This window comes from Lichenostomus cassidix, chromosome Z, assembly GCF_008360975.1.
Source record: "Lichenostomus cassidix isolate B80296 chromosome Z, HeHo_3.0, whole genome shotgun sequence".
Classification (NCBI taxonomy): Eukaryota; Metazoa; Chordata; class Aves; order Passeriformes; family Meliphagidae; genus Lichenostomus; species Lichenostomus cassidix.
In genome coordinates this window covers 57,369,339-57,396,512 of record NC_139511.1, presented here as the reverse complement: position 1 = coordinate 57,396,512, position 27,174 = coordinate 57,369,339, and the positions used below count along the sequence as shown (strand labels likewise).

The following is a 27,174-nucleotide window of genomic DNA, read 5'->3' as shown; positions in this document are numbered from 1 at the left end:
TCATTTATTTTTAAAGTCCTGGAAAGTTTTCTTTCTCAAGTTAGTAGCATAAATCACCCCTTTGGGGTCTTGGGCTAAGCTTCTTTCATTTGCTGTTTTGCAACACCAGTTTCACAATGCTGAGGCAACAGGGGAACTTGTCTGCCTTGGCAACGGGCCTTGTTATCCATTTATATTTCTTTTTAAATATCACTGTAAAATTAGGCAGGAGGGATAGCTGCAAAACTACATTTTAATATCATTGCCTTTGAGTTAGAGATGAGACTAATGCTTATCTCTGCTTATAATGGCAAGAACTTGATATGAGGTGTAATTGATAAATTGTGACAAAACTTCAAATGCCTCAAGCTTCTTCTCAGCAAGTGCATGACATTGTTTGTGCAAGGCAGATGGGATTGCTGAGATAATGAACCTGGGTTTAGGTGCCTGGGATCATGTCATTAAGTCACAGCCCCAGTGAAGGGGACGTGCTGCTGGAAAGCACATATTCTCTGGCTGTTGTAACTGGCTTGTCAAGTTGCTGCCTTTGTCTCTTGGTTTCCCAGTGCAAAAGAAATCATGTCATGATTTGCTGCTGTGCAGGTGTCATAGGCCTGCGGTGGGACACGTCTGTAGTTTATCTTTACATTTATAACAATGTCATGTAACAAGGACCTGTCTGTCCTCTGCAGTGAGCTGTTCTGGCCCTTAGAATCCACCCACTGACATGGGTAGATAATTTGCTGTTACTCCAAAGCACACACATATGGTGATTTCTTTGTCTGAAGATAATAAACTGGATCATTCATTCATTCTTTTTATTTACAGGAGGAAATATTAGAAGTCACAAATATGAATGGGCTGACAGTCATCTGTATTGCCTTCTTCAAGATCTCTGATGTTCCAGTCCCAGAAAAATTTTGCATTGCGTCTTGAAATCAGGAACACTTTGATCTACATTTCAATGAATGTAATCACGATCTTTATTTACACAGTTCAGATATTAGGGAATGACACTTCTGATCATAAAGGCTGCACCTCCAGACTTTTAAAATTCTGCACATAGGGTCCTTGTGTGACTGCCTCATAAAATGCAAGCAGACTTTCTATTTCTTACCATTATTTACTGGTTATGGTGGTTGGAGGTTAAGAAGTAGTTGGACAGAAATGATGGTGATGTCTCAGTGTCCCATTGTTGTGTTGTAGGGCAGACTGGGCTGTGTCCAGCCCTCTTGTCAGTCTGTGTTGGCTCATTTTTCTTCAGAGAGAAGGGGCCTGTTTTATTAACATGCTCCATGCCAGCCCATCCTGCTCTCAGTTTTTTTCAGTATCTGCCCATCATAATTTCCCTGCTGTGGCAGTTACAACCAGCCTTGGAAGACAGCCCCTCCCTAGAAATCATGTCAAGGTGGGGTAAGTAAAACAATGCAAAGCTGTAGAAAAACCCCATATCCTCCAAGCCTCATCCTGCCAGCTTTTCTACTGAACTGTGCTGGAATTTGCTCATGCCAGGACCTCCCACAGCTGCCATCCTTCACATACATGTGCCATGAGCACCAGTGAGGTTTGCTTTGGGAAGAGCTACTGCAGAGGATGAAGTTGGTTGTAGGCCCTGACAGTGCTCTGGCAGGAGGTGACATTACCAGGATGGGGACAACAGGGCATTCTGAGACCAAGCTACTTGGCTCAGAAGTTTGGTAATGTTTTGAAGAAATCTGCTTCCAATAGAGAGTCACGTGTAATGGTAATGTGTATGGACAAAGAGACAACCCTGCTCAGAGTGCAGGATTTGACTGTGATACCACTTTTGATACAGAAAGCCATAAAAGGAGAATACATGTATTCTCCAGCCCTGGTGTTTGGAGGCTTATGCTCCCAAAACTTTCTGGTTTTTCTGTAGTGAAAAAAAAATCCTGTTTATAAAAATCCCAAACTAAAGTAGAAGAAACTAATAAGAAACATGTTTATTTCATTTAAAATGAGGCAATGAAAGAGTTTTCTTCACACACGAACACTGTAGGAAATGTTAAATGGGAACAGTCAGAAATCCATGGCCTATTCCTGCACAGTTTTATTTGCAGCAAGTTTATCCACGTGTATGTTAATTTCCTGTAGTGTATTCTTCTTTAATATAAATGGTCACAAAGTCTGCACATTATCTTACCATTCTGAAAGTATTTTAAAATATCTTTCAGAATTTCCAACAAAAATAAGATTATTGAACTTGAAACTTCATTTAATTTATTGCATATAATTTTTCTTGTCTTATCAAGTCATGTCAGATGCGTGAGCTTACAGTTTGACAGCTGTTATTCATTTGTTGGTACTGTGAGCAGTTACTAAAACGATAACATCATTTTTATGGCAACAAAAATCAGCAGAAATTCTGACTTAGCATCTTAGAATGTGCCTAATTTGTATCTGTTCTGTATAATTTTATTTTTCAGCATAAGTAATAAACTGGGGGAAAATTCCCAAGAACCTTAAATATGCCTTCATTTTGTTACTTTTCTATAGCTGAAGCGATGATTTCTAGAGCTGTAAAATAACCGCAAAGAATCTGTGCTCTAGAACTCTAATGTACTCATGTTTATATAGTCTGCTCCTGATTTTGTCTTGATGTACACATATTTCTCATTGAAAGATGGCATTCTGTGAATGAGCTTAGCAGGAGACACTGAATAAATACCATTAACTTCCACTCTAAGGAAAATAACTTTGATAGCTTTGATAAATATCCATCCTAATTCTGCTTTAGTGTTACTTCTGGAATGATTAATTGTCAACTGTTCTGGGAAAACTCAGCACTATAAGAGATTATTCACTGTTGTACAGCAATATATAGACATGTTTGAACCTGAATATATTTCAGATGTCCCCAAAGAAAGGTCTTGAACATAAGCACATCATTAAAAATATAACACTTTTACCCGAAGGTTTTACTGGTCCGAGTAAAAACTCCGACTTATTTAAAGGAAGTCTTCCCTTGTCTGTAAGAGCAAATGGGACTAGTAACATACCTGAGCAGAGGAATCTGTTGACAGAAGAATTTCCTAATTTCAAAATCTGACTTTCTTTTGAACTAACACACTGAGTGAAAAGTTTGAGGAAAACAATCTCAGCTGAAATCAATGCAAGTATTTTGTCTGATAAGACATTTCATTTCAGATCTAACTACTATCTGACCAATTTATTTACTGTAATATGAAATAAATAACTTTAAATGCCCAGAAAAAATAGTCAGAAAACAGCAGAACAGGACATTCAGACTTTATCAGAATCTTTAAAGGGTTTCTTTACCCAAACATAATTTAGCCCAATAACTATATGTTAAACTATATGTTTGAGATGTTATTACACTTTTAAGTAGCAAATTATTCTCTTAAGTTCTTCTGCCTCATTCTAATTAGGAGTAATTCTAATTAGATTACTTAATATATGAAATTTGAAGATTCATATTAGCAATTCCCTACATAACAGATAACATCTATGTACTCCTCTTGGTTCGGCTTTTTCCCTGAACAAAAGATGTAACGGTCTTAGTTCTAATAAGGCATTGGTAATAAAATGAAACCATGGTACCTTTCCCATGATCACATCCTTCTTGCAAAGTTAGTAACCTTTAGAAGTACTGGATAAAAGGGTTAAACAATGAAAAATGTTGCAAAGGGAAAGAAGAATACCAAGATCTAAAAAAGGGCTAAGTATCATTTGTAACAGGAACTCAGCTTCTTATTCATCTGTAAAGCTGGGTTAATGACCGTGACCAATTAATAAAATGCTTCTGTATACAAGACCTAGCTAATATAAAAACCTAATTAATTCCTCTTCTACGGTATGAGAATGTACCATAGAAAACTGAGTGTTTCCATTTTTCTGAGAACTTTCCCAACACAGTAATTCTGCAAGACCTTATCCATTCTTATGACGGTGGGCTGTTTTTTTTTCAGGTTCTACAGGCCAATTTAATTGTAAGATCCATTGCTCTCCTGAGAATTTCAATCTCATGCTCAAGGCAAGCCTTTTGCCAACATTATATCAGGGGTCTGTTTAACTCAGCCTTGGAAATCTCCAAGGATGGAGGCATGACAACATCCCTCAGGTCCAGTGATAGAGGAAGAACATTTAATAGAAAAATATCCACCAGCAGACCAGTACCTGATAGCCCAGTGTTAGAACAGCCTAACTCAGAATATAAGGTCAGCTTATCTCCACATTCTGAAGGCTGGATGGAAAATGAGGGGGTGTTTCAATGCAAACATTTTTATTCCTTCTTGCTCCTTGTTAAAGCAGTTGTATGCTCACACTTTGGTTGACTTATATCCTGCTATAGCACTATATTTTGACTCTTAGATGATTTATTTATATCTGAATATAACTTTGGAATTAATTTTCTGTGGCCTGACTTTGATGGAGGAAGAGAGGCTCTAGACATTTTACACGTGCTTCCAGTATTTTTTACATGGCAAACTCTAAAAGAGGAGCTATTGTATTTTAAAAACAAAACAAAACCCCATCACTTTATACCACACCAAATAAGACCTATTATTTTGTATTTAAGTCCAATATGATTACCATGAAATCACTGGTTTGTCATTACAAGGTTAGCAGAAATTGGATCCTCAAAGCATATTCATATCAGGAAAAGCTGGAAACCCCATATAGTTTTGTGGCTGAACTGCTGAATTGGGCAGATACAGGTTTTTATTCCCAGCTGTCTACTTGTACACAGTAAGCAAATAATTTCATCTGTTCTGCATCTGCAAACAGAGCAAATGGCAGTAACCTACTTAAAAAAGTGCTTTGAGATCTATTGGTGAAAAAAAACTAATTGAAAGATTTGCTGATACTAAACAAAAGGTCTTATCTCTGGAAATTACTCACGGGGAATTCGAATCTTCATACAAGAAGATTACTCTGGTTTAAGCATGCTCCTTAAGAAACTGATTCAGTTAAATCATTGCAACTTCTGTGGTACAGACAAGATCAAAGAAAAAGCCTGAAGCAGTAAGTACAGGGAAAAGGGAATGTATTTGTAGGTCAAGCAGTGTAAAGCAAAATTTTCTGAAGTAAGCACTTCAGTCTCAATCAGTTCTCATTAGCTTTCACCTCTTCCTGTTGTAGCTTCAGATCACACTGTACAAATGAATGTAGCAAATAACACCAAACAAGGTCCAGCCTTTTTACTTGAAGTTAAACCAAAAATTATTGTGTGCTGAAATATAAACCATATTTGAAACTTTTAGTAGATTGTGCAGGCACAAAGACAATTAAAATGATCTGAGGAACTACATGTGCCAGACATGAACTTCCTAGTGTATTTTAAAGTAAAGATGATTCACTTTGGCAGAAGTTCAAAACCTGCTGGTGGGTGGAGGGGGGGACTTAGCCTGAAGGATAGATGGTGTTGTCGCTGTCATCCTTCCTCATAGTTTTGTCTGGAACAGCTTAAGAGCCTTTTCAGCAAAGCATGCTGAATCAACTTATTCTTGGCCAGCTCAGTTTGCTTTTTGCTGAGCCCAGTGCAGGCAAAGAGGAGGGTGTGATCACTGCAGCCTCTTTATGCTGCAGACGTCCTAGCTCCTTGTCATAGTTTCTGATATCTGGAATTAGTAAAAATGAAATGGTGTCCATTGCCCAAGGCACCTTGTGATATGAATTGTTGCTTTTATGCATGTCCTTTAAGTGCAGAGGAGCTGTGTTATTCCCTATAATGCCACTACAACCCCCCATGTTTGACCCACATTATAAAAAAAATTATTAGGGCTTAAAAATATTCATGTGTGTTTTTTTGCTGTAACTAGAAGACAGAATAAGTACCATGGAATGTAATGACCTAGGTGAATTAATTCAGTCCTATATGACTTTCTATTAATTTATGGGGGAAGTACATGTGTTTGCAGCAAAGAGAATTACACAGTCTGCTTTAGGTGAGTTGATAAACATTCCTGTGAGAACATTTTGATGCTTGAATCTAAGAGAAACAGTATCTTAACTGCAATCAATGACATTTATACTAAGAAACACTAAACACTAGATCTCATTCTTCTAATCATTACTTGCTAAGCCAGAGAGAAAGGCTAAGATATGACATGGAAGCCCTTTCATAATTTCACAAGCAGATAGGCTAATGCCCATGAGCAGATGGTATCATCAGATTCCATTCCCAGCTTAAGGCATGATTTTTCTGAGTAACAGTAAGTTGTTTCACTTGTCTGTACTTTAGGAGTTGTTGTTATACAAACAAAGCATGGATATTCAGAGAATTACAGTGTTAAGAGTGTAGAGCAACCTAAACAGTTCACCTAACAATTAGTGCTTTGTTTCAGATCTTCATATCACTATTAATTCAATATACTGCACACCTTTCAGGGACAATGACACACAGAATTTTGATTTATCAAAAGTACCTTTCATTTTTTAAGAGGTTCTTCTGAAATTGAGCTTCTCATGGGGACAACATCCAGGACCATTAAAGCTGGGCTTTTGGAAAGAGAGAGCTCAACACAGATGTTGCCTTCACTGGGTCTAGGAACCAGGAATAGCAGGGAGCAGGAACGGTAGCAGCATCCTTCCCCCATCCCTGGAGTTTAACCATCTAGGCCATGACTGGTGCTGTGCAAAAGCTTAGCTGAGATTGCAAAGGAGAAGTGGACACATTCTGCCTCTCTGATTCTTTAGCCTCCATATATCTTCTTCTAAACTAATGAATGCCAAAATACTCAGAAAATCATATGGTAAGCTAAGGCTCACTACAACATTTTCATTCATACTTTCCCATCTTCTGCAACAAGACTAGAATGCGAGACATCAGTGGAATTCAGACCTCTGACCTTCTGAATATTCACAATGAACATGCTTTGAAAGCATCATACATTTCAATCTCAGGACAGCTTTTGTTGTCTTTGGTGTGGTACAATTACTAAAATAAGATAGTTGGAATGCCTTTCCATGTACCAAAACAAACACCCGCACATGTAACATGCATCTGCACCAAATATACTATGGTTGTGGTTTTAAACAAATTGTTTGACAGGTTTATAAAGCTAGTCTAAGTTTCAGAGATGAATCATTATTAGTCCAAAAACAATTTGTCTCATGCTTTGTTGAGAGCAGGGGAAATAGAAACATTTTCTCTTTATAACTATGTCTTTGGCTTTGAAATTTAACTTCTCTAGTTTCAGTACTTCAGAAAAAGGGGGAAGGATGGAGGAGTCAGGAGTTTATGATACATACCTCTTTAATATGCCGTCATTAGTGATAGTTTTAGAATGAAAAATAAAAACCAAAGATAATATTAAGAAAAAAGATTGCATACAAAGAATATTATATTTATTGACTGATTAACATACATGTTCACATGAGTTAGAGAAATAGTCCTGGTTTATTTTAGACATAAATAGGTTGCTTTATACCATTTATATTAGGCAAAATTCTGCAATTAAAAGATGGGGTTTTTTTAACTTTCTGCAGGCTTTTCAAATTGGCCATATTCTTCTTTCATATTTTTCTCCAGTGATACTTTTCAGATGCTCTTCAGCTTCCTTCAAACACTGAATTACTAAATGTGGTAAAAAGATGAGCTGTGTTGTCCTTGAGTAAGACATACACTCATGGAGTAGTGCTTATACTACCCCAAATCCTTCAGAATCTGAAAGAGAAGCTTCTGGTACATGTATAGTGTTCCACAGAAGCATATATCCTATCAGACCACTGCATTGAGACTGAAGATTCCCACAAATCAAGATAACTACATACTGCCTAAAGATGCAGCAAATGGCAATCTACTCTATGAAAATTTAATTGGCAGAATAGGAGAATAAAGGATTGACCTGAACTAGGAAGGTGCTTTAATGTATGATGAGAGAGATACCTTTTCTGAAGGTTTAATGAGTTTAAACCTGTAGATTAACTGACATGGAAAGCTAGGCTTTCATCATACTTTAACTAAAATGTTGCTGAAATATTGTGCAAGGGCTTCAATGGAACCAAACCCAAATAAATCTGAGTTCTGTGTGAAAAAGAAGGAATATATCTTGTCACAATTCATAATAAACACAGGGAATTAGAATATACAAAGGAATTTGAGAAAAACTCAAAAAGTTCTGGGTTTAGGAACTTAAAAATAAGAAGGGATATTAATTTCTTTATTAGTATCATCAGTCTACATTTTCTTTTTACATTTGGTATCTCTCTGTACTTCATATATACAAGAGCATATTCCACTAGAAGGTGAAAGAAGTTGTTAGAAAGTGGCTGCAGTAGTTCTTACTGTAGACTGAAAGGTACATTACCACCTGGTGAAGGATCCTTTGTTCTGGTTAAACAGAGCAAACGACTAGTTATAGTCTCAAGACATCCATGACTAATATGTAGATGTGTTAATACACATTCTTATCTTAGATAGAAATTAAAACAGAGACTGTTCTCTTTGACATAAAGCAGAGAGTTCCTGCAGCTCATAATTAAGACATTAGAAATCACCTGAAGAAGTAAATACAATTAAATTTGGGGTAATATTTGTAAAGAAAATTGCCTCCAAATCTTGTGTCCAGAATAATGAAACTAAAAGCAGAAGCTCATTACTGTTGTTTTGTTAATGAAGTCCAAGAGAAAATTGTGGCAATTTTTTAACTTATCTGACTTGCACTGTTTGTGTCATTCACACAAACCTTGATTGAGGCACTGTCCTTGAAAAGCAGTTACACAACTAACTGGAAGGGGTTTGCATGGATAATACCTTCAACAGTAAGTGGTCAGTTATGCTCTGGAGACTTGCAAAGCTTTGTTCAAAATCTGAAAATTTTGGCTTAAACCACAAAGAACAAGGAAGATGGGCAATCAGTCAAAATAAATTTGTGTATCCTAACTTGGCAAGCATAAGAGTAATGTCTTCTCCCAAATCCACACAACATATTCTGTCAAGGTCATTCTTTGCTTGTCAAAGCCTTTCACAGTGCAAACATGTAGAGCATTTGAAGTCAGCTCAGCTTTGTACCCGGATAATATTTTTAGGTTACATCAGTGAGAAATGATCAAAATGAAAATTGCAAAACCACAAAGTATAAAACAAATATGTTAAAGAAACAGCATATATAGGTAATACATATATTTATATTATTTGCGTACGTTTATATTACATACAAATTAACTTTGCAAATGTTAAAAACCACCAACTAATAAAATGGCAATTTTCTGTGATTTCAGTACCTAACAAAAGAATGGTAAGCACGCAGAAAATAGCGGATCTTTCTGTTCATGATATATTGATAGGATTAGCATCCAGACATCCTAAAAATTACAAATTAACTGAGTGTAGAAAAGGAAGCTATGATGTAGGGCAGCTAGAGCTCTATGAATGATAAACCTCAGCAATCAAGTTCAACAGGTAGGCTTACACTGTGGAATAGGGAGAACTTTTTTAATATCATATCAGTAAAGCAGAACTCAAGAAAGGTCAGAAATTTGCTTGCAAAAATATATTTTACTTCTTCATATTTCTTTTGGAGCCAGCTATTCATGAATTATAAAGATAAGAGGATTGATTTTAACACCAATCAAATACTAGAAAGGAAATGATACTTTCCTCAGAATTCTCCAGTGCAATTTTCTTTTACCAGAAACCACATGGGAAACTTTTTTATGACTCCTGGGTTCTTAGTTATGTATGCACAGAAGACATTGAAGCAACACAGTGTTCAAAATATTTTGTCACTGGGTAGGCAAATGCCCACTACAGATGTCCAGATCATCTCATTTTTAAGGATGTATGATTTAGATGATAGCTTTGGACACTATGATTAAATGGCTTTGAAAATACAATTCTCAGGAACTGTGACTGGCACATGAGCAATAAAGCAGTGTTGTGCTAACTATGATTGCTGGAGGAAATAACAGAGATTTAAGAGTCTAGGAAAAAACCATACAGCCTTTTCTGAAGAGGTGGAGATGATAAAGATCTGAGTGTTTGGACATAAAAGATCCCAGGACTATTCTTAAGATCTGTGGATTCCCTGTCATTGTTACAGCTAATAGCTGTTTGATTGACTTCTGCCATGGTGCCAGAAAATTGGCAGACTTGGCATAAAGGGGTCACATGATGAGCTAGGCACGGATGTTGCTGCTGAGTTTTATTTCCTCTGACAGCTCTGAGGTCCTTGGCAGGTCTACCTGCTGGATTAGGAAGAGGAACAGCACTGCCACCACCACTAGCCATCAGGAATGGAAGCATACAGACATTATGACTAGAGGGCCAGGGTGGGATGAACAGAAAAGGAGGGAGAAAATGTGTCAGGCTGGATGCCATTACTGCACCCAGAAATGGTTATTCAGATATGCACTGGCTCTGGAGAAAGCAAGCAGGGTACTCTGCAGAGGGTGTTTCTGCCAGTTCCTTGTCAGTCTGGCAATTATGCAGGGAGGCAGTTATCCAGAGGTCTCTGTCAAACTCTGTCACTCTTGTCTGTTCTTCTTTTACAGGATGCTTAAAAGGATTGTGTGGTATGTGCTGGATATATCAATCACACAAGACTGTTGTTTTACAGCCCACAGCCATGCTGAGACATATCAACAAGGCTTTTAATGTTTGCTGGTGGTTGAATTTTTATGCTGTTTTCAAGTTACTGTTCTCTAGTAACTGCAGCTTATAACTGGCACTGTGTGATTCTGCTGCTGGCAGAGCAAGGGTGATAAGCAGCAGGCAGAGGAAAAGAATAACTGCAGGGTCCTCTTCAGTGGGAGTGATGAAGTGGTCCTTTTTGCATCCTATTGAGGTAAAAATAAAAGTGAAATTTTTGCATTTGTTTCCCTGTAATTTGGAAATCTCTAGCTTTCAATGGGAAAAGTTTCCACAATTTATTAACAGCTGTGCTTCTATTTGTGTCTTTGTCTCATAGAACAGAAGGAATAACAAGCATCTAGGCTGAATGAGATGTAACAGACATTGTAGCAGTAGGGTGAAGGAAAACTGAGTTCTCACTGTTCTGAGTCTGAAATGATAGAGTTGCTTTCCCCCAGAGACAGAACAGTTAGTGGTGCTTACAATAGATGGAACTGCTGATCCAGGTGAACCATGTTGTCAAGTCACTAGTCTGGAACAATATAAGAAAAAGAGCTGATGTCTGTAATAATTTTGGTAGATCTTTTTAAGTGATGTATGAGAGGAGATCTAACAGGTTTTGTTCGCTACGTTAATATAATTCCCTTGAGCTTGGGTTCACCTGAAAACCCAATAATACTATATCACTCAGCCTTGTGTCAAGCCTGAGGTAGGTAAATATATATGTTACACACTTAGAGTTGGGAAAAATTGAACCATGAAAGGATTGTGACTTATTCAAGGCCAGAAAAGTTCTCTGTAGCACAGTCAAGAAGAATATTGAAGTTAGACATCAAAGAATCAGTATTCTAAAGACAATCTGAGGTCAAAAATTGAGCTGATTTCGGTAGTTAACGCAAGATGTACAAACTAGTAATAAAAATAAAATCAAGCCAGCAGATATACTTACACCGTACAAGAACTGCACTCTGCTTGCTGATTGCTCTGTTGCTTTGTCTTTCATCCTTGAATTTCAAACTCTTTGGAAACAGATCATGAGCAGATGGTACAGTAAAAAAACTGGTAAGTGTAAGGACTGTGACTAGACAGTGCAGGAGTGTTACAGGTAGCATCAGTATCATTCGTCTTTAAAAAGAGAACTGCTATTATGTGATTTGGCAGAACAAGGAGGTTTAAGTACAGCTCTTGTCTTATATTATGTGTCTGACACCTCAGTCAAGACATCATCTTCAGTTTTATGGATCCAAAAAATATTTTTAACCAAAGTTCAGTTCGATGTGGACTGACATGTAAGGGGAAAAAAAATCTTTAAACACATTTTCCATTGAAATAATGAAGAAAAGTGTAAGTAAAACATTAAGAAATACATAAATAAGAGTAGGATAGACATTTCCAGTGTGTGAGCAAAACCATTAGAATTCCTCTAACAGACTACAGTTTTACCTGACTTTCTCTCTCCTGAGAGGTGAGATGGGATCCTGCTTTTCTGAAGATTTCTTCTGAAAGGTACACCTGTTATGCTATGAAGTAAGAATGGTGCATCAGCAAGATGGCAAAGCACTTCTATAGAAAACAGAGACACCAGCAGATTTTCAGTAGTACCTCGGAAACAAGCATGAGAAGGTCCTCAGATTGGTCCTCATTTAGTTGTTTCACTTTTCCATTACAGAGAGGAGTAAACAGGAAAGGATTTTGGCTTAGGAGCAGGTTTGTTTTCCCTTTCTCACAACGGAAAGAATGAATAGAAGATGGAGGTGGGGATAAGTCTTTCTACACAGACTAACAAGACAGGGAGAATCCAGTTTGTATACAGTATCAAAGCACTTTTTGCATGTTTAGTCAAGACCTGAAACTATGGACTGTGTTATCTCTCATATTTATTCTGTTTGTGCATGATGATGCCTAGGTTATGTATTCAGGGGCACGGCAGATTCCTATCTCTAGCATGTTGAAAATTGTTGATTATTCATTACACTGTTACAAGTTTTGTGCAACAAGGAAACTCCTTGGCTTGCAAAATCTTAGTGTGTTCCCAAACAGAAGTTTCTTTGTGTACAACGGTAGATGTTCCAAATATTGCATGATGCTAATTTGAGGCCAAAGGGCTCTGTTTCATAACAAACCCTGGGTGCCGCTACTTGCAACTGAAAACTGCTAAAAGTCTCATGTTACCTTCTGGAGCTGTGCTTTAGATAGACTGAGAAATAATCTGTGCAAGAGGTGACTGAGTATCTTTCTGAGCTCTTCAGTAAGTTTTATACATTTTTCAATCAGGTCAACTCGTTTGTTTACGTGCAAAAAGACTTTTAAGAGCAGATGAGGAGAAAACACAGATGCCAATCAGCATGTTCACTTTCTGATTTCGAAGTGCAGAGGCCCTGCTTCTGGTAGGGCCTCTATATTGTGCATAAATCTACATTGCATACCAGCAATGCACTACCTAGTGTTCTGGAGTGAAGCGCGGGTTTTGTTTGCCACTGCCCTTCCTTCTCGAGTCAGGGCACTATGGAGAAACATACATTTGAAAAAATAAGGTGAATATAAGGATTATAGGCAGAATGTAATTTATTAGAGTTGCAATTCAACCAGTAAACAGGAGATAAACTGCCCTTTTAAGGCATGCCATGCATTTTTTAATGACAGAATAGTGAGGGTTTTCCACTTTGCATCTTATCCAAAAGTAACTGAAAACCTTGATAGTGCTGGCCTTACTCAAAAGGCAAAGTAATGCCTTAACAAGGGTGGTGACAGCACTTGTTTGCTTTTAGTTATTTCTTGCACTGGTGCCTCCCACTGTCCCTGTATTTTATGTTTTGCCCTGTTCTTAGCTGCTTTCCAGAAAGTATTTCAGCTCAGTGCACATGCACATTCCTCAGTACCCCATTGCCACTCTGACATTTTGTCTTGAATTTCCAAAGTTTCCTTCTCCCTTGTTGGAGTCGTGGCACTCTGGGAGAGCTGTCCCCTAGAAATGTCTACATATTGTATGCACCCTTACCTCCTAGGTTTACTTTTATTGAATATTTGCTTTTTTCCTCTGTAATTAATTCCAACCAATTGCTATTCAAAGAAGTATTACTCTTCCATGTGATAAAACACCTTAAGTTACTTTTTTCTTCTTTTTAGATTTCTTTAAAAGCATACGATTTTGTGTGGTTGTTTTCTTTTCCTGATTATGTGATTTTATGACAAAGGGGAATATTAAAAAAGATATAATAGTGCATTGATTTGCATGCAACCAATTTCATGCCACTTCTACCAAACAGATTCTTTGTTATCTTATTCCCATGAGTAACATTCTCACTTTGTTAATGCATCTTGGTTTAAGAATCTTCCAGAAAACTGTTTCTAATTTCTAGCAGAGGCTTTAAATAAGTGTCAAATGCCACCTGTATGAAGCTCCGAATTAATTTACACCTCTGAGTTGTACACTGCAAGAGAATATTTAGATGGTCTGCTTATCCCAAAGAAACCCTACTTGCAAGATGACAATGAATTCAACTGACCTTCACATAGCATCTTTCACTGAAAAACCTGCACAAGGGTAGTTGTATTGTCGCACCTTGACAGACCACCTAAGTAATTTGCTCAGTGTGACCTCGAGGCCTTACCTTTGGATATTATTCTGCAAATCTGTAGAGTACAAAGAGTGCCCTCAGGTTTTTGCGTAGCGGGGAAGACCTCTTCCAATCTGCTCATCACATCCTCCAGCAAAGACCCTACATTTAGGTCAGCATCTGATCACGTATATAAGGCAAGAAAGGCTTCTGGTAGAAGGTACTTCTTACTCAACTAGTGCTTCAGATCAAATCAGTGCCCCCAGCAAATTGACCCTACTAATAATCATTGTCGAGACACTTAGTTAATGTTACACTTGGATACCTATCAAATCCTAAGAAATAAGCCTGAAATATTCAGCTTAAGTGCTTTGAACTGTGTGACGTCTACTGTATCTAAAAATTACACCATCCTGAAAACAATCACATGTGTGCAGAGCTATATTCAGTTTTCCTTTCCTCATCTCACATCAAAAAGGAAAGGCACCCCAACACGGTCGAGTGAAAACCTAGTGCAGGAAAAAAATTACTTGAACCTCCCCAAGGTTCTGGTCATGTGATGTCTCCTGCCTTTCTTCTCTCTCGCAGTCTCTCGGGAAACAGCCGCAGCGGTAGGTGTGCGAGGCAGGGTATAATCTCATCTGCATGTGCATTCCTGCGCACACATGGACACGGGTGTGCTCCGACCAGACATTAACGCTTCCCCGTCCATTGCAGACATGGAGGAGTACCTGAGGACGGGGGGAGCGGCGCCGGCCAACTGAGGGCAGCCTGGGGAAGGACGCGCGAAGGCTACGAGAAAGGACCAGGTGAGTTGGGGCGTGTTGGAGCGGCAATGCCGAGGCTGCAGCGCAGCGGGACACCGCGGGCTCTCCGCTCCTCCTGGCCCCTCGCGGGCTCCCAGGGAAATGCTGGGGGTGCTGGGGATAGGAGAGGCTCAGGCTGCAAGGCTGCGAGCTGGGAGCGCCTCGGACTCCAGGAAAGGCTTCTCCGCTCCTCGTACGGCACAGCCCAGTCCGCACGCCCGGTCATACCCCGCCCCGGGGCCGCCGGAGCCGCCGCCGCTCTCCCGCACGTGGGGAGGGCCGCGTGGGGGCGGGGCCGCCCTCGGCGCCTCCACCGACTCCTGGGCCCGGGTCGGCCGCCCGCCCGCACGGACAGACGGACGGACCCCGTCCTGCTCCCGCCTCAGCCCCGCAGAGCGGCGGTAGCGGTGGTGGCGGTGGTGGCGGTGGTGGCGGTGGTGGCGGTGGTGGCGGTGGTGGCGGTGGTGGCGGTGGTGGCGGTGGTGGCGGTGGTGGCGGTGGTGGCGGTGGGCGCGCCTCCCGCCCGGCTCCCTCCCCTCACGGACACCTGCGCGGGGCGGGCGGGGCGCGGCCCCAAGGCACCTACGGGCGCGGCCCCGCCCCCAGCGCCCGCCCCGCCAATCCGCGCCCGCCGCCCGCCCCCGCCCTACGCCGTTTGCGCAGGCGGCGCCGTTTGCGCAGCGCGCCGTCCGCCGGCGGCCCCCGGTGCTCGGGAGCCCGATGTGACCCGACAGAGAAAATGGCGGCGGCGGCGGGGGATCGCGCCTCGTCATCGGGATTATCCTCGGGCGGCGGCGCGGAGGCGGCCGCCGCCGCCGCCTGCGGGAGCCTGAAGGGCGGCGCGGTGGCGGGGAGCGTCGCCGGGAGCGGCGGGGGGCTACTGCGGGAGGCGGGCGGCGGCGGCTGCCGGGAACAGCGCTCTGACTGGAGACGGAAGCAGCTGCGCAAAGTGCGGAGCGTGGAGCTGGACCGGCTGCCGGAGGCGCCCCTCTTCCTCGCCGCCGCCCCGGCCGCCTCCTCCTCTTCCTCCTCCTCCTCGCCGGAGCCCCCCGAGACGCTGCTGCTCCACTACCTGCCCGGGCCGCCGCGCTCCAGCCCCGCCAGCCCGGCTGCCTCCCCCAGCCGCTGCGCCGAGCTCCTGGAGCAGCTGCCGGCGGGGAGCCCGGCGGGCACGGACCCCGCCGCCGAGCGGAGGATGGAGCCGTCCCCCGCCGCGAGGTGAGGGGCGCCGGATGGGTGGGCGAAGGTCGGCCCCGGTCGGCGCCGGGTGACAGCGGCGGCGTCGAGGCTGTTTCCGCGGACGGGTCTCGGGGCGGGCTCCGGCGCCCCGTTCCCCCTGGCCGCGGGCCGGTAGCGGATGCGGGGGCGGCGGGAGCTGCCGCGGAGCGCAGCGCTGGGGCGCGGCGGGCAGAGCTCGCCCTTCGCCCGCCTTCCCCCGGGGCACCTGGTACGGGGCTGAGGGAGGGGCACGGCCGGGCCGGGCTGGGCGGGAGCCGGCCGCAGCTGTCAGCGGTGCGGGGCTGCGCGGGAGCCGAGCCGCGGAGCGGAGCCGCGGGGGCGGCCCGTGTGGCTGCGGGCGTGCGTGTGTGTTTGACTTCTGCCGGAGTCCCGAAAGGCTTTGAAGTGTGAGCTCGGGGCGGTGGCGGGGCAGGGGCCGGATGTGTCAGCAGCCATTGGGGCGCGGGGCGAGCGGAGCGCGGTGCTGCCCGCGGGGCTGGGGCCGGGCTGCGCCGGGCTTCGGGCGGCGGCTGCCTTGGCTGCTCCCCGCGAGCATTGCCCGAGCCTTTTGCTGCAAAACTGAATAATATACTTAATTTTTTTTATCCCCCACTTTCTCGGACTTTTCTGAAGTCAGATTCTAATTTGCAGCTTCACGATAATGCCGAACTGATTTCTTTTAGTAAGAGGAGGAAAGGCTTTGAAGCATAAATGTCCTCTCTGTTTTTCTAGAAGAAAATGATTTTTTTTCGTGGCTTAGTCTAGGTGATAAATTTCTGTGGTTGCATTCAGCGCCCTGGTGTTTGTAGCCCGTATTTGCCTTACATATGTATTGATTGATAAGTCCATTTACTTGTGAACTGCCTGTATTTCGCCTGTTTAACATGTGTTCGAGTATTCAGGATGAAAGTGAACTCATGTCCGTGGTGAAGCAGTTTAAGTTCTTCAGAACACATTTCAGCTTTAACTTGTATTCGCTGGGTCTTACTGGTGGGTGTGTGTGTGTGGGAAAGCACTGCAGTATGACCATGTAATTTTGATGTGAAGATGACAGTTTCACCTGGATCTCTTGTGAGGTGTTGTCTGATATGGACTCTGTAGTTTAGGAACTTAGAATTAACGTCCAGGGACCTATTTTAATGATGCCTTACAGTTTAGCTGATCATTTAAACCTCACAGAAATATAATTCCTGTTTGGACTTCTGACTTGTATGTTCTTTTCAGTTTTGTCTTATGTCAGTGAAACATCAAGAATATTTTTTAAATATCGACTTACCGTGACAATACTGGAATAAGAATTGTTTTCTAGACCAATGTCTTGTTTATATGTATTCTCAACAGTTCAGATGGGTTTTGGCCTGTTTCTGGGGCAGTGTAAAAATACTTGTTATGGTGTGGTTGTGCAGATGAAATGGTTCTGTATTTACAGGATTATCAGGAAATAAGTGTTTTGGGGAGGGCAATGATGTACAAATTTTAGTGAGTATCTTGTCCTTTTATAACTCTTAGCACCATCTTTGTTTTTTCAAGTAATGAAATGATAATGTACTGTGTATTGTAGTACAGTTGTATCCAGTTTCATGGCTTTTAAGGAGCATAAAGAATCTCTATCAGAATATGTTTAAAGCTGTTGAGTCTCATGGTGTTAGCAAGTGGGAGTTAGGCTTGACATTAGAGGTTCAGGAAGGTCGATACATATCTCATCAGTGCTGAAACACATCTATCCTTGGTAGTTGATCCCACAGCAGCAATGACAGAGCAGCTGTGGAATTTTTTTTCATTTTCACATGGACAATTTTGCTTACTTTTAAGTGCCTGCATTTGGGCAAATCAGTATATTGAGTGTGTATACAACTTAAAACAGTTTTAAGTGCTCTCTGATGTTTAACTAGGAATGTTAACAAATCTTAGAAAATACTAAATTGCCAAATTCTTTTCTCTTCAGTGTTTTAGTGAGGTAGTTTGCTTTGAGTTTATCATAAGTGCAGTTGAAAATACATGACAACTTTCTAAGTACTTGTCCTTCAGAAATAACACTATAAATGCTCATGTGGAGTATCTCACAAATTCTATGTGCTGTGTTACCAGTAATAGCGACAGATATTAGACCAAGTACTACTTTGTCAGGCGGTATCAAGAATTTAAGATGTCTATCTGCCTTCATTTTAATATTGACTTGTTTTAGCTGAAGAAGAGAGCCTAATTTATATGTGAGTAACAGTAATACACATTAAATCTGTCTGTGCAGCTGTTGCCTAGATACTTATTAAGAGGCAGACTGGAAGGCATAATTTTAAAAATGTATTATGTGGAGGTTTTATATTCCTTTTATAAATACAGGTAGTTGTACTTTCCTGTAAGAATCTACTATTAGAAGATACTGGGCTTGCTCCAAAGTCCCCCTACCAGTCTCTTTGGTATTACAGTTACATCCTTTAAAATAGAGTCTCTGGTTTTGTTTATGCTGGGAGACCTTCATGAGCCTCAAAATGAAGCCGAGAAGGGAAACTGACTGCTGTTAAATTATAGATGTAAATATTACCCTTCCTTTCTTTAAGCTCTCAAGTATTCTGCTTGTCAGGCAGTAGAGTGAATATTTTCACTAAAAGCAGTGAAGGGTGTAAGCTATTTTGTTTCATTGTAAGAGAAAAAAGGAACTGTTTTACTAGAACTCCAGCTCCAACATAATAAAGCACTTCAGTTCTCTTACCCCATTTGTATTGTTTATTGTCAGTATATTGTTTTTGTTTGTAACAAGATCCAAGTAGTGAGTTCACTGATAACTGTAGTGCGATTTCTTGTAGCCTGAGGGAAATCCATGGAGGCAAAGTGCACCCCCTTCTCTGTGACCTTAACAATATGCTTTTAAAACATCCAGACCTTTTGAGTGATGTTTGTGTCTGAAATTGGTGTAGATGCCTTATTGCATCCACAAGCAGCGGATTCGTTTATATTGACATAGTCATGTTTTCTTAAAAATGAAAAGAAAGAAATGGTGCAGTTCGTCTCTTCTGTGTGCAGTAACCACATACTGTGTGACTTCCTTGAAAATTAGGTGTTTGAAAAGTCATGTGCTAGCTGGTTCAGCTGCAAAGGTTGTAGTTCAGATGCAAGGCAACCCTTGTAGATACTGTGTTTTTCTGCAGTTGCTGTTTGACACATGCTAGAGACACCAAAGTCACACTGTAAAACAAGTTTTGTCTATATGTAGAAGTGTACTAGTAAAAGCTCATCAGTTTCAGCTCTTTTTGTCAATTTGTAGCACCTTTGATGATGTTCAAAGGAGGACATGAATGCTTTTAACAGAGGCTGGGAGTTGGATTGGGAACAGAGGGGGAACACCTAGTGACAGCACAGCATGGCCAAGGTTCAACTTGCCTTGGTTTGATTTTTTTTTTTTTTTTGTTTTTGTTTTTGTTTTGTTACTGAAATGCAAACATTCTCTGTTCATGCCAGAATGTAGCTAAGGTGAAAAAATATAGCTTATTATTGATCTTGGCTATTCTTAGCTAAGGTAAAATATAATTCTCTTTTCTATCCAAGTCCCTAATGTTTGGTGTTTATAACCATCCATATAAATAAGTCACCAAATTTTCTGCTTCCAGTTTGAGCTGGATACTAGGGTGAGGGAAGATTCCCTTTCTACCTCTTCTGTGCTCTGTGGCTTGAGAGTACTTTTGGAAGAGGGTCACCCTCTACCATGTCTGATTTTTATCACTCTTAGTTATTGCAAGTGGTAGGGTTCTGCCTAAATGGTCTGATCTGGTATGGCAGTTTCTTTGTTCCTGTGCAAAGTAAATAGATTGTAACTAACTAATCTGGAGCTTTCTGTCTCATTGGATTTAGTGATACTAAAGGTTCAGTCTCTACTGTCACTCAGTGGAGTCTAAGTACTGCTCAGCGCAATACCTGTGTGTAGACGTGTGCAATCGTACCTTACCCAAAGGTCAGACATGTTGAAGACTAGTTTTTACATCTGTATGATGGGTTTGAACTTCACAAGACCTTTTAGTATTCTAACACATTTAAAAGTAATAGTGCAGCTGTGCAGAGATTTATGCTGCTGCAGGGGAGCATGAGGCAGGAGTAGCAACAAGCAGCTGGGGGTGGAGTGACTGTGGGAATGCTTCTGTTGGCTTTCACTGGCTTCCAGTATTGGTGAAACTTGGCTTAAGCTTGTTTAAAATACAAATTATACGTTGCCATGTAGCTGTTCTTTAAACAAACTTGTAAAGCTAGTTTTCAGCAGCAGTGGTGATAAGAGGACGGATCTGGTTTGAGTTCTGGGTTTCTAAGGCTAATCTGAGTGTTCTCAGAGGATTCTCTGCCGAGACCCGACGTCGTCTTAATTTATGTTTTATCTGCTGTGCACTCACTCAAAGCTCTAGAATTACAGTTCATTCTTTTGCCATTCTTTTGCTTAAGGTAGAGTGGACAGAAAACCTTGAACAAGGGCTTCTTTACTTGTCTCTGTACGACTAGGGGAGCGTGGTTAAGTGGAAGGTTGCTTTCTGTTACTACCGTCCCGTTTTGTCTTTACCCAGAGGCTGAGTGTATTTCCTGCGGGGTTGCTTTCGCTTTCTAGTCTCACCACACTGTAGAAATGGAGAATTCTGGTTGGTGCTGAATCGTCTTATTTTTTTTCCTGTATGTTTGGATTTTCAAGGGGTTTTTTGTGTCTTTTGGCTGGTTTGTTTGTTTTTGGGGTTTGGTGGGGGGAGGGTTGTTTTTTGTTTGTTGACTTGGTTTTTCTTTTTCTTTGGGATTTTTGGGGGGTTTTGGAGAGGGGTTGTATGTGGGGTTTTTTGTTTTGTTGTTTTTTTGGGGTTTTGTTTGTTTGGATTTTTGTCTGTTTCTTGGCTTGTAGGTTTTGGGATTTTGTTTTCATTGGGTTCTGGACGTTTTGTTTGCCTTATTTTGGTGGGGTCGTTTGTTGCTGTGCTTTTAGAAGATCAGTTTTGTTGGACCTTGGCTGAAAAATATCCTGAAAAGCAGCAGCTCTATTTACTTGCTACTTAAGAATAATTTGAAATTGGGGATTGTTCACCTTCTGTTTGGAAACTGATGAAATAGCTTTCAAATTGTCTTAATTAAAGCAGATAGAGACATCACTCCTTCTTTATATGGCTTATAAACATCCAGGTTTTTTTGTAGTGTTCAGCATGTGATGACTAAGGATTTGAAGGTGTTTGCAAAAAGTGGTCTTTTTCTTTAAACTTAGAATGACATGGAGTATTCCTGTTTCTGAGATTTCTACCTTTGTTTCACACTGTCTCCATGTATTTAATTTGTGTCCCTAAAGTGTAAAATCTTCAAATCATTCATTCTAATATTGTTTGTTCTTGCCTCTCTTGTCCTAGTATTCTAACTGGCAGTGGAATAACGGCTAATATGCTTATTATGCTGGACAACTTCAATTCTTTTCTAGAACTTCCTCTCAATAGATTTCACCCCACTCTTGGTACTGCAGCTCCTTGTAACTTACCCAGGGTCATTGTGGAAGGTGGGAATAGAGTGCTGGAAAGTGAGTTGTATCTGCTTGACCTCACTGACATCTGACCACATCTGACATCTTGTTTTCTGAGCTCTTCTCCATCCTCTTCTTGAGCCTCCAGTCATCTTGCTTTTGAGCAAACCAAAACAAGTTCTTACTCAGCTGGCAGCAGTGATGTTCAGGCACTTCAGGGGGCTGGTAGTTCGCTCTCAAAGGTGTTCATGTATGTGGTTCATTTCACGAGTTATTTCTCTGAAATACCCTCTTACACCCTGACGATTTTTGGTATGTTTAACTATCATGTTTCAGTCTTCAGGATTGTTCCTTTCAGATGTTGAAAGAGCTTAGTGTAGATACTTAAAATGCTGAAGGGAAAAAAAGACAACCCTAATTTGTGATAACAAATTGAAAAATAGTTTTGGCCTTTTTTTTTAATACAAATGGTTTGTGTTACCTCCCATTCTACTGCAAATTGTTTTAGTAATTCTTTGTATTCTTTAAAAGGGAGGCTTCAAAGCTCAGTGGATGATAGTTTCGCCTTCAGACAATATCTAAGTGCTCTGCATTTGGAGATGTATACAAAATGTAAATATCTCTCAAAGGTGTGGTGAAACTTGCAGCTTGCAGTTCACGTACAGTTTATTGAACTTGTCAGATTAATACACTCTAGCATGCTAGTGTTTGTGTACTGCCATGGTAAAGACAATATGCAAATTGCATTGAATTATGACTGTCCTTTTAATTTCTTGTTGCTGAGTATATAGTTTGAAAATTCTTGTGTAGTCAGTGACAGTTTCTTGGTTTCTCAATATTTTATTTTTTTACTTCTTTCATGGTTTTATTCTGTGGATTTGCCAGCTCCTGATACTAATAGTCCTTTCCTTTTTTTTTTTCTCTGGTTGCACTAGGTGTCAACCAGTGTCTTAATGTTTCCGGAAATAAAGATCTAAAATGTTTGTTTTTTCACTAAGTAAATGCCTCTACAGAAGTCTAGGCTACAACTACAGATTTCTTTGCTTCATGTAAGAAAATACTGCAGGTTTGATTAGCATGGAAGTTTGCTGGGGCTGTGTTAATGTATTCTTAAAACTTGGAAAGGATCTTCCATATTAAGGATCTGTACTGCATATTAATTTTGTTAATTATTTGTATAAATAAAACATAGGTGTGGCTTCTGTAGTTGTGTAAAGTTCTTTCACAGTTCATGCTTGAAATGGAAGTGTGAAGAGCTCTTTTTTAATTGTGTGCAGCTGGATATTTTTCTTAAAACTACCCTAATATGCATGAGTTTATTTTTTAAAAGATAATTCAGTAATGCCTGCATATAGGTCCAGAAAGTGAGTTCTTCTGTAAAGATAGAATAAACATTAATTTGTTGGGGTTTTTAACTGTAAATTCTGCACTGATTTGTAGTGAACAGCTTATTGCAGTAGGTCTCCTGATCTCTGCAGGCAAATTGGATGCCCTGGTCTGTAGAAAGTGCCAGGGCTTTGGGGTTTCTATTAGGTTTTCCATGGTGTGGAAACTATAATGCCCAGTAAATGCAGCCAAGCTCTTCACTATCTGCCTGGCAGGGGTGGCTTCTGGTTTTTGGCAGTGTCACAGTAACCTGGATAACTCATTTTCTCTTTGAACCTCCGAGGTTAGGGCTAGAACTGGTGACCTGGTACGTTCTGCTCCATGCAGCCTTGTTTACACTCTTCCTCAAACATCTTCCTAAAAGTAACTAAAAGCTAGAGTTTGTTCCCTGGAGAAGAATTTACTCCAAGTTGCAAGTGCATGTTTCTTATCCTTTCCAGAGGCTCTTGGGAGGAAGAGCTGGGGTACATGGAAAAGAGATCTTAAAGACATGCAGGTGGTTCTGTATTTGCTTTAAGCCAGTATTACAAGAAGAGGGAGAAGAAGCTCCCACTCCACCTCCCCCCCAGCCTTGTGGACAAGAAGGCATGAAAAAAGACACCTTGAGCCATGCAGAGCTCTGCCAGAGAGCAATGCAGGTGGCCTTCAAGGGTTGTCATTTTGGAAATGCCTTTGTGGAACCAGTACAGAAGAGTTTCATCTGTTTGGTTTCTCTCACTATGAAGATTACCATGCAGACTGATACTGAATGCCCTTTTTCTTGTGGGAGGAAGGCACATAATAAAATAATAAATATTTTTGATTAATATAAGATGTCTTCTGTCTTTTCAAAGTTGTAAAGTGCTTTCATGTAAGGATTGTGTTCAGTATTGTAAACTAGCATACACTGATACACTCATCAAGCTGAGTGAGGAAAGATGTGGATTAGTCAAGTGTTTGTCTTGGGAGATTCCTGCCTGACCATTGCATTTGGCTTATGCTGCAGGCCACCAAACTCTTCAAAATGGTTACTCTTGTCACTCATTTCTCCTATATTGCTGGCAGCAAAGGATTAAATTCTGGAAAGGAAAGCTTTTTCCTTGTATAGATACTTCAAAGCCCCATGGGTCCAAGTTCACTCTCTTGGGAATGGAAAACATAGAGAAAAGGGTTAGAAAGCACCAGATATATATGAAATATAAAATTGTGTAATATAAAAAATTGTGAAGTGTTCTGTTTACCTGTGATGCTCATTATTTTAGCCAAAAAGATTTTTTCAGTCTGAGGGGGGTTTTTATTCCACAGAAGGAGAGAAGTCAGGGTTTGCAGACTCCTAGATGCTCCTACAAATTGTGTTTATTTTCTACAGTAGAAGATGGACTTCCCTTTCTGAAGGAAAAAGAAAAAAATTGTTGGAAAGGGTTGATCTGAACGTTGCCCGAAGACATGTCCATGAAAAAGGTCTTGATGACATCTCGTTCAAATGTTTACTGTCTGTTCCAAGTAAATCAGTGACAGTAACTTTCCTAGGCTGTTGCCCTTTTGGATACAGTTTACTAATAGCGTCACAAACCTTTGTGAAAACTCTGGCATTTCTTGGAAAGATAGTGTTTTTAACCAAGCCTTAATTCATGATCGTACACTAATGAAACTGCTTACTGTTCGTTTTTCTGAACTCATTTGAAGTACAATTATACTTGATCTTGAAATTGTTATTTATATTGAAAATTTTGAAGTATAGATTAACTCTTTCTGAAAAGTTAAGTGTACATATGTAAGCAGAACAGTGCTACTGTATTGTCAGGTTTGTCTTATAAGCATGTGGTTAAGTTCCAGCATGTTCAGGTACAATAGTAAACCATCTTGTCCCAGTAAATGTGCTGAAGTATTTAATTCCGCCTGGTGTCTCAACAGTAAATTAGTATGCTCTACTGTTTGCTTGTTCTGACCTGCTCTGAGTTGCATGTTTGTGGCAGCATTTTACAATTTTGCTGCTACTAGTGAAGATGCCCAGCAAAGTGAGGTGAAGAAGGAGAATTGCTTTGACATTTTGAAATCAGCTACATATGAATTGCATTCCTTTATTTTAAAAATGACTGCAGATGAGAATATAGGTCCAGTGCCAGGGCAAGCCACTTGTAGACCCTGGGAATCAAGACTGCAGGGGAGAGCAGAGCCAGAACTTTTAGATTTTTGGCTTCCTTTCAGCCTACAGGGTGGACTGTTGAGGAACTACCAAAGAGAACTAGTAGGAAATCTGCCAGTTTCTATCATGTAGGCAGATTTGCATAGGAACTTCATCAAAATAGGTCTTTCACTTTTTCTTCTTTGACAATTTTTTGAAAGTATTTTTTTCCCAGGAAGCAGCTTAACTGTATGCATTAGTATTTCCATTGAATTTGATGTACTTGCATGTGGATAAGTAGTTGAGACCTAAATAGCCATAAAAAGCTAGGACTTACACAAAAACACAGGTTTTAATCTTATGAGTGAGCCTCTAGCAAAAACGTTGTGCTGTGGTGGAGCCTTATAGGCTTTATGGGTATTGTTTGTGAGCAAGTGTTGGCTTCCCATGTATCCATCATATTTGTTGTATTGGTACCTTAGCCTGAAATAAAGCAAGGCATTTATCACTAAGTAGGTGAAACTGGTCTGGGTTTTGTTCAAAACATAAATGCCACCCCAGTGGAAAATCAGGACCCAAATTTACCACTATGCCCACCTGGGAGTTGCATGTGATTCTGTCAGGGCTCTGAGTGAGCTTTCTCTACTGATCAGCTCTGTGCAGCAGCTAGCAGCAGGATGATGCTACTATAAAACCCATTATACTCACAGTGACTAGGTAATTGCTCTGCACTTGTGGCCTTCAGCTACATAAAACTTTTTCCAGGACTTGTAGAGTTAGCAAGCTGGACTGCCTCTGATGCTTCAGGCACCACGTACCTCTGTAGAACTTGGGGAAAAAAGAAGAGTGCAAGACCTGATAATGCAGTATGTGCTACAAATGGTGAGACCTCCTGGCTGTAACAGAATCTCTATGTAGAAATGTGTGCTTCAATTAGCACACTTAAGTTGCTTTTGCCTAGGCTATGCTGATAGTGTTTTAGTGCATGCTGATTTGTTTTATTTCTAAAACTCATGCGTTTGTCACAATTAAAACCTAGATTCAAAGGATGAAATAGTGAAAGTAGTCAAAAGTAAGTAAGAATGTAGCTGTTTCTTTAATGTACCTAGGACCTTTAAGTGTAAATAGCTATACTTAAGGAGAGGTAAAATTTTGAAAAAAACTCAGTTTGTTTCATCCAGTTTATTGGGAAATAATTCAGATCTGTTCCATTAATATTTGTAAAGGGGAAAGACTACTGAACAAATTTACTTTCTCTGGTTAGCATTGGTACAAAAGGCACATTAAGTTTCTATGATCATAGAGCCCAAAGTGCCAAAGATCTGATTTTCTCAACTAGTAAGTAGGCAAGCTGGATTGGAGCAAAGCCAAAACCGTATAGAGAACTGATTTATACTACAGCAGCATTTTCAGAGATGTGACATGTCATCTGTGCACAAGAGCTCAACTGGTTATACCAGTTAGGACCAACTGTGTTCTATCTCCCCTCTGTGGGGAGAACACAGCTTGTGTTACAGGAAATGATACCTTAGGAAGGACAGGCTCTTTTCTCCATCAGGTATTGTTGGTTAATCTCTGGTTGAGAAGACACCATTGCCTCCAGATCTCAAAGTATTTGTGCATCGGACATGATGACAAATAAATTTCTGATTTGATGGAGTTACAAAATAGGCATATGGGTTTTGCCTTATAGACATTTTTTAAACTACTGGTTTTTGCTTGAAACCACAAGTAATTAGTGCATAAACTGAAATGCAGTCATAAGTTTTCAGTGTAGTTATTATTGGGCAAGGTTTTGGCATTTTTCTTAACTGTCAGTCTATCCAGTCTTTCCTCAGGTTTCTTTATAATCTCTTCAGGGGAGGAAAAAAAGCTCTATAGAACTTGTTCTTCCCCCCCCCCTTAAGTTCATTTTAGAGAACCAACATTTCACTTTATCTCCTGAAGGCCCAGTGTATGCTTCATTGCATTTCTGAGTCTCATTGTGACAAGACCTGCGTTTTGATACTTAAAAGGAAATAGGAAATGAGACAATATGGGTCTAACACTGTTACTCCCTTTCCATGTTCAAATAAATGGCATGTTTTTATAACTGGGAG

The 27,174-nt window shown here is 40.7% G+C and overlaps 1 protein-coding gene and 1 long non-coding RNA gene across 3 annotated transcripts in view; one reads left to right on the top strand and one right to left on the bottom strand.

Moving 5' to 3' along the window:
* Positions 1–4,558: 4,558 nt before the first annotated feature.
* Positions 4,559–14,530, bottom strand: LOC146424972 (uncharacterized). The gene is made up of 4 exons (XR_014846971.1): positions 14,149–14,530; positions 12,964–13,040; positions 11,981–12,049; positions 4,559–10,743 (listed from the first exon to the last, which is right to left on the bottom strand). It is a non-coding gene; the product is annotated as an uncharacterized LOC146424972 (long non-coding RNA).
* A 35-nt stretch (positions 14,531–14,565) lies between these two features.
* MAP3K1 (mitogen-activated protein kinase kinase kinase 1) overlaps positions 14,566–27,174 on the top strand; it is a 60,792-nt gene continuing 48,183 nt past the window's right edge. The window contains exons 1-2 of one of the 2 annotated variants that reach the window (XM_085043133.1): positions 14,566–14,705; positions 14,812–14,903. Coding sequence is in view for 1 of the 2 variants with exons in the window: in XM_085043132.1 (XP_084899258.1) it covers positions 15,640–16,118 (479 nt within the window). In the remaining variant the exon portion in view is untranslated. Of the gene's footprint in view, positions 14,706–14,811; positions 14,904–15,592; positions 16,119–27,174 lie in introns of those variants that run through there. The other variant, XM_085043132.1, reaches the window with a different exon arrangement.